Consider the following 11579-nt stretch of genomic DNA (forward strand, 5'->3'; position numbering starts at 1 on the left):
TCATCAAAATAGCATCTAAGTCGGATACGGGTGAGATTCTAGAAGCAAATTTCCTTCCAGCTGTGAAACTGGAATCAAACGTGTTCTGTGTGAAATCAGCGATGGGACAGGCACAGGATAGACACCTCATCGCCAACGGGAAGAAACAGGGCAGACCAGAGTTCGCAAACATTCAGTATATGGCAAGAGCCCACGGGGATCAGAGGCTGGGCAAATTTGCAGGGTCTCGCAGCCAGAAAGGCACTTACTAGAACGCTGATCCCCATGTTATTTCTATTAGATATTCACATGCAAAACAAATGTTACCTTTGTTTGCATGTGAATATCTAATCTGGCGTACTAAGTTTTAAACGAGTGACATACAAAATGACTTAACAAAAGATCACCTGGTAATTATAAAGTCTGGAACCGAGTTCTGCAATTAGAGCATAAAAGTGACTGGATTTCTGAGGAAACTCTGTTTCTTTCAGCCACATGTGATTCCCAAGCCCTGTTAAAGAAAATACCAACTCTGATTAAAGAGTTTGCAAACATTTATGATGTTTTGCACGTATTTATAGGAATTTCTCTAAGTGTGAAGGATACATACACTGTTAAAAAGAATATTGGGGGCCCCTGGGTGGCTCAGTTGGTTGAGCGTCCAACTCTTAGTTTTGGCTCAGGTTATGATTTCATAGTTCGGGCGTTCAAGCCCCACATCAGGCTCTGTGCTGACAGTGCGGAGCCTGCTTGGGATTCTCTTTCCCTCTCTCTTTGACCGCCCCCCGCCCCGTGCTTGCGTGTGTGAGCTCGCGCGCTCTCTCTCTCTCTCACTCTCCCACGTGCAAAAATAAATAAATAGATAAATAAATAAATCAACATTAAAAAAAATAAAAAGAATATCAGATACTTGGGTGACAGTATGGAAAATGGCAATATTGGGTGCTTCACAAAATCAGTTGTCCCTTGAAGTGTCCAGATACTGGCAAAGGCAAACAGGACCAACAATTTTTGGACTCCGAAATCTAATCGCAAACTTAAAGCAACTAGAGGACTGAAGAAAAAAGCAGATTATTTTTGTTAAGGGGCAGTGTGGGACTTCCGCTCCCCTGCCTGCCACTCTCCATTCCCCAGCATGAGGGCAGGGCTGCGGGATGGCAGGGAACATTCCTGGGGGGTGGGGAGGACAACTAATACCGACTTGTTCTTAAAACAGACGGTGAGTTCTGACCTGCCTGGCGTTCCTGCTTCCTTGGGCTAGAAGGGGTTTCTGGTAGGCTGTGATGTCTGTTAAAAGATTTAAGGACATAAACTGGCCTTGCCCACCTGGAAAAGGGATGGTGAATGGGACAAGTGACAGACAGACAGACCCGAGAGTGTGGGAGGGAGAAGTGAGAGGAGGCAGTCTCTTGTGGGAATAAGAGCTTGGAAGGGAAAAGGTGCAGCACCATGCACGTCCAGCACGGCACACATGTTTAGGACAGACCGTAGACACGATCCCACACTTGCACCTCTGGTGGCCCTGCGGGCCCTGTGTGAGCAGGAGGTGACAGCTAAGCCGGCAGTGTTGGGGATCGGCGTACTGAGAGCGTGCCCCAGCTTAGAGCCACAGGATCGAGGCGTGGGGGGCCCTCCTCGCGCTGTCTCTCAGTGACTCCAGGAACTGTGTCATGTCACTCATTGTCCCCTGAGATACCAAACAGCGACCATCACTAAGCCAATGGCCATGACCCCCAACAAGGAATAACAACAATCCCTGGGAATGGGGGGACATCTGACTCCTGAGTCGCCACATTAAAATTTTGAGCACCTCGGGGGCTCAGTCAGTTGAGTGTCCAACTCGATTTCGGCTCAGGTCATGATCTCACAGTTCAAGAGTTTGAGCCACATCAGGGTCTATGCTGATGGCGTGGACCCTGCTTGGGATTCTCTCTCTCTCTCTCTCTCTCTCTCTCTCTCTCTCTGTCCCTCCCCTGATATTGGGTGTGCACGCACTCTCTCTCTGTCTCTCTCTGTCCTTCTCTCTCTCTCAAAATAAATAAATAAGGGTGCCTGGGTGGGTCAGTCGGTTGAGCGTCGGACTTCGGCTCAGGTCATGATCTCACGGTCTGTGAGTTTGAGCCCCGCATCGGGCTCTGTGCTGACAACTCAGAGCCTGGAGCCTGTTTCAGATTCTGTGTCGCCCTCTCTGCCCCTCCCCCGCTCACGCTCCGTCTCGCGCTCTCTCTCTGTCAAAAATAAATAAACATTAAAAAAAAATTTAAAAATAAATAAATAAATAAACTTAAAACAATAAAAATAATAAAATACTGAAATGTCCAGTTTCCAACACAAAACTACAAGGCACACGAAGAAACACGGAAGTCCAGCCAATGGGAAAAAAAATGACCGAAGCCATCCCTAAGAAAGTCCAAATGTTGGACTTTTTGGAGTTACTAAATAAAAACTTCAAATCAACTGTCTTAAATATGCTAAAAAAACTAAAGGAAATCAAGGACAAAGAATGAAAGAAATCCAAAGAAATGATACATGAATGAAATGAGAATAATGATAGAAAAATTAAAAAGGGAACCAAATATAAGTTCTGGAGCTAAAAAGCACAATAACTGAAACGAACAATTCACTGGAGGGCTCGACAGACTTGAGCAGGTGGAAGAAAGAATCAATGGGCTCAAGGATCAGGAGCCTGAGGAGGAGCAGCAGCAGGGAAACAAGAATACAGAAACCAGAGCCTAGGAGCCCCGCAGGACACCCTCATACATATGCATATAGACTTCCAGAGTTCCAGAACAGCCACGAGACACAGGGACAGAAAGAAGACAGGAAGATATAACAGCCGAAAACTCCCCAGGTCAATGAAAAGCATAAATCTACACATTCAAGAAACTCAACAAACTCTAACTAGGATAAACTCAAAGACGCACCGCACCAAGACACGCTATGAGTCAGTCCAAAGTCAAAGGCAGAGAATCTTGAAAGCACATTACTTGTGATGTACAAGGAACCCTCAATAAGAAGATCATCACATTTCTCAGCAGAAACCATGGCAACCAGGCAGGGGCATATTTAACGTGCAGAAAGGAAAAAGAAAACAGCCAACCGAGATCTCCTCCATCCAGCAAAACTACCCTTCAAGATGGAGAGGAAGCCTGTGGAGGCTCAGTCATTTAAGCATCTGACCTAGGCTCAGGTCATGATCTCGCGATTTGTGAGTCCCGGCCCCACGTCAGGCTCTGAGCTGTCAGATCCTGCTTCAGATTCCATGTCTCCCTCTCTCTCTGCCCCTCCCCAACTTGCTCTCTCTCAAAAATAATAAATAACTTTTTAAAAAACACAAACAAACAAACAACAAATTAGAGAGGAAGTTAAGGCATTCCCAGGTAAATAAAAGCTGAAGGAGTTCTTGCCAGAATATCTGCCCTACAAGAAATGCTGGAGGGAGTCTCTTGGGCCAAAGTGAAAACAGACACGACAGAGGAAATGTCATATGAAGAAATCAGTGTTTCCGGGAAAGCTAACTACATGAGTAAACATAAAAGCCAGGGTTACGGTAGTCTTGCTCTGTAACTCTTGTTTTTAATTTTGACACGATTAAAAAGATAAATGGGTACACAGTGTACAAAGAATTAATTTTTGACAATAACACGAAGGAGGGAGGGAGAAAGTTGAACAAGCAGAGTATTTATATGCTGTTGAAGCCAAGTGGCTATCAATTGAAGCTATATTGCCACGGATTGAGAACATTCGCTGTGATCTCCAGGGTGACCACTAAGAAAATATCTAAAAAAATGTACACAAAACGAAATGAGGATCAAAACAGCACACTACAGGGGTGCCCGGGTGGCTCAGTCTGTTAAGCGTCCAACTTCTGATCCCACAGCTCAGGTCTTGATCTCAGTGTCATGAGTTCAAACTCCATGTTGGGCTCTGCGCTGGGCATGAAGCCTACTTAAAACACACACACACACACACACACACACACACACACACACAGTCAACTACAAAAAATCAATTAAACACAGAAGGCAATAATGGATGGAATGAGGAACAGAGAAGGTATAAGACAGAGAAAAAACTGGCAAAATGGTAGAAATCCTTCCTTATCAGTAATTACGAGTATGTGGGGAATAAGCTTAGGAGTTCCCTGAGCCTGCACTGATGAGTCAACAAGCACCTTTCTTTTGTTAATTAGCTCCGCTCAGGGTGGCATCACGCATAGCGCATTGGTCTATAGCCCGGTTTACCTGTTTACCTAATTTGGTCCTTCCTTCCTGTGAAAGCAGCTTTCTGCTCTAGTACTAAGTGGGGGGGGGGGGGAGGGGGGCACTTCTGCCCTTGGTTATCTTGTATACCTTTGTTCTATATTGGGGTGTTTGCCCCGCCCTCTCTATACCTATTTACCTAATCTCGTTTACCCAAACTTGGATGTGAGCATCCTAAAGCTTTGTAATTCTTTATGCCTTGTTAACCCATCAGTGCAGGCTCAGGGAATTCTGAAGCTTATCCCCCCATACATGTAAATGGGTTAAACTCTCCAGTCAAAAGTCAGAGACTGGCAAAATAGATTTGAAAACACGGTCCAACTATATACTGCTCTCAAGAGATTCATTCTCCAACCCACACTGAAAACTATAAAACATTGCTAGAAGAAATGAACAAAGATATAAATAAATGGAAAGACAACCCATGTTCATGGGTCAGAACACTTCCTATTGTTAAGGGGTGCCTGGGTGGCTCAGCAGGTTGAGCGTCTGACTCTTGGTTTCGGCTCAGGTCATGATTCCACAGTTGTGGCAACAAGTCTTTTGTTGAGCTTTGCGCTGAACACGGAGCCTGCTTGGGATTCTCTCTCTCTCTGTCTGCCCCTCCCCTACTCAAGTTCTCTCTCTCTCAAACTAAGCACACATTTTTTTTTTTAAAGGGGACATTATGTAAAAAGCAAAAGGACAACCTAGAGAATGAAGGGAAATATTTGTAAATCACATATCTGAGAAGGGTCTAATAGCCAGAATATATAAGGAACACTTACAACTCATCATCCAAGGGACAAAGGACCCAATCACAAAATGGGCCAAGGACTTGAGTAGATATCTCTCCAAAGAAGATGTATGGACAGCAAAGAAGCACATGAAAAGGCATTAGTCATTCAGGAAATATAAGCCAAAACCACAAAAGCACTTCACATTCACCAAGATGCCTTTGCTCCAGAAACCGGAGAACAACAAGTGTTGACGAGGATGTGGGGGGAGCAGGACAGTCATGCGCGGCTGGTGGGATTGTGAAATGGTGCACCTGCTGTGGAAGACAGTTAGGCAGCTCCTCCCCAGCAAGTTACCAGAAGGCAAGCACCCCCAAAGAATTGAAACCAGGGATTCAGACAAGTACACGTGCACATATGTTCAGAGCCGCACTGCCCACAACAGCCAAAAGGGGGACACAATCCTGGCCCATTAATAGTCGACTAGACTGCGGTCTATCCACACAGTGGAATATGATTCAGCCACAAAAAGGAATGAAATACTGACTTGTCTACAATGTGGATGAACCTGAAAAACATCAGGTTTAATGACAGAAGCCAGACAAGAAGGTCACATGTTGTGTGATTCTGTTTATATTCAGAACATGAAATCCACAGACACAGAGAGAAGAGTGGTGTTGCCAGGGCTGGGGGAGGGAAAACGGGGGGCAAGCGGTCAGTGGGCATGGGCTTCCTTTTGGGGTGGTGAAAATGTCCACAAATTAGGAGTGGTGGCCGCACAGCCCCGAGACTGCCACTGAACTTCTCGCATTATGATGGTTAATTTCACATCCGGAGGATTTCACCTCCACAAAAAGAAAGAGAACCCAAGTCCGGTTAAGTCCACTGAAACCACTTACATCCGTGGCATCTAAGATGGGTCTGCAACATTGGTGGGCAAGGTGCAAGGTTGCAGTGGGGACATACAAAGAAGCAGCTGGCATCCGCTGTGAAGATGCATGGATTTCCATCTCAAAGGATGTCACAAGAATGTGGGGTACAATTTCTCAGGTGCGGAAAACCCTGAGTGCAGACATCTCTGCTGCCCGCACCAAGCACTCGTGACACTTCCCTGCGTGTGGTCTGGGGTCGTACCTGGGGAAATGTCGCCTACATCCCACTGCAGCAAGGTGGGGATGTCCAGCTGAGGGGAATGGCCCCCGGGCAGCAGTGAAGGGGACAAGCAGCAAAGCTTCCAGGGAGCAGTTCCCAGAAGAACCAGAATATTCAGGGTTCGGTCTAGATAGAGGTCTGCGGAGCTGGGCGGGGCACAGCAGGCGCGTGGAGACGCAACCAAGAGAAGGAGCTTGGACCTCAGGCAGGCACAGCATCAGGACAGCCCAGCCATCCAGGAAGCCACATGCAATGATGACAAAATGGCCCCCAGCATCCTGCCATGTCATAAGATAGCAATCCCGGCAATAACTGGGGTGGAACCTTGATTTCCCTATGGTTCAAGTTGTCTTGAAATACCAAAGAAAGTTGTCAAAGAGCAATTTTCCAGCACACTAGGGGTCGTGATGCATGATACCCTCGGTCTGAAAGCTGCAAACCGCACGTTCAGCCATTTCTTCACCCCTGGGATGAGGGGGAGTCTTTGTTGCCCGTTTATCTGTAGCATTTACTTACTTCCAGGACTTTCTTTGGCATTTCTTTACAAACATGAGTCATTCCACCGAGGTCACCCTCCCCACACAGAAACGTCCCGTGACCTGTTTTTCAGGACGATTACTTAGTAAGACTTACCTATAAGAAGAAGGGTCACCATGGACACTGTGCTTATGACAATCTTCCATGACTGGGTTAACCTAGAAAGGAGAAAAACAAACAGAACTTAACGGTAGAGACCCACTAACCTGTAACTTGAACTCGAAACTAACCACCACAACCAAGTCCACAAATGTGCTTATTCTAGGTTGAGTCTTGCGAACTAATTCAGTTCCTAATCCAATCTCAGGAATTGAGGGATAAAAAAATTTCCGGGATGGTATATCAACATACTTGAACAGATATCCACATCCCTCACTTTCACACACGTTATGGTTACACTGGTTTTTATGTCTTGTGTACATCTGGACCTTTCCACGTGTGCCTCGATGCTAACACAGAAGAAAGTAGAAAGGTTATCTGTGTCATCTGGATGTAGAAGGAGAGGAGGAGGGGCAGAGAGAGAGGAAGACACAGAATCCGCAGGAGGCTCCAGGCTCCGAGCTGACCGTCAGCACAGAGCCCAACGTGGGGCTCAAACTCAGGAAACTCGAGATCATGACCTGAGCCGAAGTTGGCTGCTTAACCAACTGAGCCACCCAGGTGCCCTTGCTCTTTCTTTAACTTTATGCACAAATGACAGTAAACCTGTGCTAATTTTGGGAGAGTCTGGTGACCATTTAAGTGATGTACCGACTCACCCTGTCCACGATCTGGTCCTGAGCTGTGCGGTCAGGAGCAGCTCAGATCCACTCAAATACCGCAGTAGAGACTAGAACAAGCCAGCCAAGTCCCCCCAGGGTAGGGTCTTTGATACCTTATTTCTCTGCAAATACCAGCCCTGCTTATTGGCTATCCAGGGTGGTTAGACTGTGCCCCCCCAACCCAGATGGTTTTCTCAACTCCTTTCCCTCCTGGAGAGCGCATCTTTTTTTGTAAATAAAAAAAAAAAGTTTATTTATTTTGACAGATTGAGAGAGAGAGAGAGAGAGAGAGAGAGAGAGAGAGAATCCCAAGCAGGCTCTGCACTGTCAACGCAGAGCCCGACACGAGGCTCAAACTCAGGAACCGTGAGATCACGACCTGAGCCGAGATCCAGAGTCGGATGCTTACCGGACAGAACCACCCAGGCACCCCCAGGGAAGTGTATTTTGAAACCACCTCCTCTTTCAATATCACTCATTGGTCATGTGGGGGTCCACTGCCCAAAGAATCATTCAAAGAGGGATTTACAGCCCAGGTGAGCCCGCCTGATGGGCCGAATTGAATGAAAAGGACCACTTTACCACATTCGCCAAAGGTTAATTATGTGTTTCATTACCATCCTGGCTGTCAGACTCTGCTTTCCAAAGCCCCTTGGCTGCCTTTCCTGGCCTGCGGAGCCCTGCCATCTGCAGGGCGCGGGAGCGAGGGTGCTTTGCTACCTTTCGGTGTAACTGTCATGTGCTGGCTTCTTGTATCGTGACTTTGTGGCCCTGCCTCATCTTCACTGACAGGTTTGTTCCTCTGCAAGGGCTCTGCTGTTACCGCTGGCACGGCCACTTTGTTCCTTTTCATTTCTGTTCCCCCTGCCCCACCCCTTCAGGCAGTGCACAAGGGGCAGGTAAGGGGGCTTGGGTCTTGGCTTACCCAAGTGGGCACAGCTTCCCTGTTGCCTCTTCTTGTGAGGACACAGTTATTGGGCTTAAAATGCTTGCCCCCTAGCCGTGCGGTAACGTCTTACCTAAGGATGGAATAAACGCGCTCTGTGTCTGGGGCCCTAAACCGCGGTGCTAAGTGCCAGAATCCAGAGAATGGACCAGCTAGGCAAAAACAGGAATCATCTCTAAGTTCATAAACTAAAATACTAATCTTGCTGCTCCTATGGCTCATTCTTTTGTTTTTTTTTAAAGTGTATTTATTTTGAGAGAGAGAGAGAGAGAGAGAGAGCACGCGTAGGGGAGGGGCAGAGAGAGAGGGAGAGAGAGGATCCCAAGCAGGCTCCACATGGTCAGCGCAGAGCCCGATGCGGGGTTCGAACCCACAAACCATGAGATCATGACCCGAGATGAAATCAAGAGTCAGATGCTCAACCAAGTGAACCACCCAGGAGCCCCTGGTTCATTCTTCTAAAACGATGGCTTCTCGTTCACAACCCTTGTCCCCAGTTGGCTGTACGGAATCAAAGTAACTCCTGCGTAGCGCGGACCCAGCATCCCACAGGAAGTCCTGTGATCGAGAGAAACCTACAGAGGAGACCTTTGGAAGGGCCTCTCTCTAAAAAGGACACGAGTTTTGCTGGGTTATTTTCCAAGTAAACAGAGTACGCCTGGCACATGGGATGTGGAACATAAGACCTCGTGGAAATCATTCTGCAAAGGTGCAATCATTCAGTTGCATACCCACTGAAGTCAGGGCGTCCGTGCCCCCGGAGCACGTCACTGAGTCCACCGCTGACGCTGGCTTCTTCAGAATGACCTCTAAAAAACCTGGCCCCCCTTCTTGGCTTCGGTCTTCCGCTCATTTCCCCCCACGAGGTGGCAGGGAGCCAGGGGAAGGAAGGACGGCGTTCGCTGGCTCTTTCTTACTTTACGGACAGCATGACGCTCCACGGAGAGGGTTTTGCTCCGTTTCTTGTCTTACATCCTGGGTAAGACGCCTTGGAGGGAGACACCGTGAGTGAGCAAATGTAGAAATGCTGAACACTCTCCTGTTACATCACCTTCTGTGACACATCATAATGGCCTAATGGCCGGGTCAGCTGGTGCACCTGCAGCCACACCCCACCCGCCACTGGGTCCTCCTGAGCAACACGTACGTGCTTTACTGCGATACCTTCCGAGCAGCCCCTGTCGTGCTAAGGTCCCCCTGTACCCTCCTCTCTGCCGCCACAAATCAGGAATCTGCTGTGTTTGCTTCATGAGTTTTTCCCAAGTGAAATAACGCAAACACAATGGGAGACCCCAAAACATCACTCCCCAGTCGCATGCCTCTCCATTCCTTCCCACGGGTGACCACCATCTGGACCCTGCTATGCACAATTCCCATGTGGTTCTAAAAATGTTATCACACAAATATGTATCCTTGAATAACATAACGGTGTGTGTATGATTTCAACTTAAATGACCTTTCTCAGCTTTTTTTTTCCTGATGTTTATTTACTATTGAGAGAATGAGAGAGCTCGAGCAGGGGAGGGGCAGACAGAGAAGGAGAGAGAGGGGACCCCAAGCAGGCTCTCTGCTGACAGTGCAGAGCCCGATGTAGGGTTCAGACTCAAGAAACATGAAACCACGGCGTGACAATCACCCCATTCCTGACCTGGTCACCCCCCCAGGCCCCACCTCCCCAACAACATCACACTGGGGGTGAGGTTTCAACATATGAACTTGGGTGCAGGGTCAGGGTGGGACATGACACATGGTTGGTCTTTGCCATCACGCTCAATGATGCCAATATCTTCATCACCCTCAGTGATGCCCCTTCCCGACTGCGATCTAACCACCAGGCACATGCCTTGGAAACCTTGCAAGTGAAGCTGGCACACTGATGTATTTCTTAAAATGACTAGGACCCATTCTACTCCCCGGAATGAGGCAAGGAAGCAAAATACTACATTATTATAAAAAAAAAATTCATCTCTTGGGCACCTGGGTGTCTCAGCTCATGATCTCACGGTTCATGGATTCGAGCCCCACATCGGGCTCTGTGCTGACAGTCAGCTCGGAGCCTGGAGCCTGCTTCGGATTCTGTGTCTCCATCTCTCTCTGCCCCTCCCCCACTCATGCTCTGTCTCTCTCTCTCTCTCTCTCTCTCAAAAATAAATAAACATTAAAAAAATTTTAAACAGACAAAGATACTGGCTAGTCAGGACCCCTGCAGTTACTAGGATCAACTATTATTTACTTACTTATCTATTGGTTATTTTTAAATTATTTATTTATATATATATATATATTTTTTATTTTTTTGCTCTTTAATGTTTATTTTTGAGAGAGAGAGAGAGACAGAGCACAAGCAGGGGAGGGGCAGAGAGAGAGAGAGACACAGAATCTGCATCAGGCTCCAGGCTCTGAGCTGTCCAGGCTCTGAGACGCTTGAACCCACAAACTGCAAGATCATGACCTGAGCAGAAGTCAGGTGCTCAACACCCTGAGACCCCCGGCACGCCTATTTCTAAAACTTTAAAATTTTTAGTTCCAGGGTAGTTAACAGACAGTGTTGATTTCGTTTCAGGCGTACTACGATCAACTACTCTCAAAAACAACCTTCTCTTGGCCCTACAATCCCCTCGGCACACGATGCTGTGACAAGTAAAAGGAAGCCCCTGTCACTCTTGGTCTCTGCGCACAGTGGAGCAAACATTTGACAACGCAACGCCAAGTCTGGATTACCCGCATGACCGGGCGGGCTGCACACCCTGAAAATTCATCACAACATTACCTGAGAGCTGGTGAACCGCACTCAGGGTTAGTTCCGGTCACAAGAATTACCTTGTCGCCACCGAGTCAGTCCCAGCGCGCGCACCTGTGCAGACCCCAAATCCAGGCGGGGCGTTCGCACTGGGGTCACGTGTTCCGCAGAAACCTGAACGCTCTGCGGCGGAAACGTGGCCAAGGGCTTTTTAAAAAGTGTCTTTCAATTTGCAAAACAGGAATTCTCTCAAACACAGAAGGTATGGGGAAGGACTTTTACATGATCATTTCACTACCCATAGGCGGTTAGCAGAAATGGCTCTTTGCGGTTTTCCCAGGCACTTATTCGTCCTCTTATTTATTTTTATTTTTTTAAGTTTATTTTTTTAGTAATCTCTACACCCAACGTGGGGCTCAAGCTCACAACCAGGAGATCAAGAGTCGCATGCTCTTCCCACTGAGCCAGCCAGGCGCCCCTATTCCT

General features: G+C 47.5%; 1 protein-coding gene across 1 annotated transcript in view; it reads right to left on the reverse strand.

The window, feature by feature from the left end:
• Window positions 1–9323, reverse strand: part of SUN3 (Sad1 and UNC84 domain containing 3) — a 30710-nt gene extending 21387 nt beyond the window's left edge. Inside the window, exons 1-3 of the mRNA XM_047097576.1 lie at window positions 9085–9323; window positions 6743–6804; window positions 387–490 (exon numbers count right to left, since the gene is read on the reverse strand). Of these exons, the coding sequence (XP_046953532.1) occupies window positions 387–490; window positions 6743–6804; window positions 9085–9206 (288 nt within the window). The 5' untranslated portion in view covers window positions 9207–9323. The remainder of the gene's footprint in view (window positions 1–386; window positions 491–6742; window positions 6805–9084) is intronic.
• Between the last annotated feature and the right edge of the window lie 2256 nt (window positions 9324–11579).

This window comes from Lynx rufus, unplaced genomic scaffold (assembly GCF_022079265.1).
Source record: "Lynx rufus isolate CCGP_SWC_20201006 ecotype Redwood Valley unplaced genomic scaffold, mLynRuf1.p SCAF_4, whole genome shotgun sequence".
Lineage (NCBI taxonomy): Eukaryota > Metazoa > Chordata > Mammalia > Carnivora > Felidae > Lynx > Lynx rufus.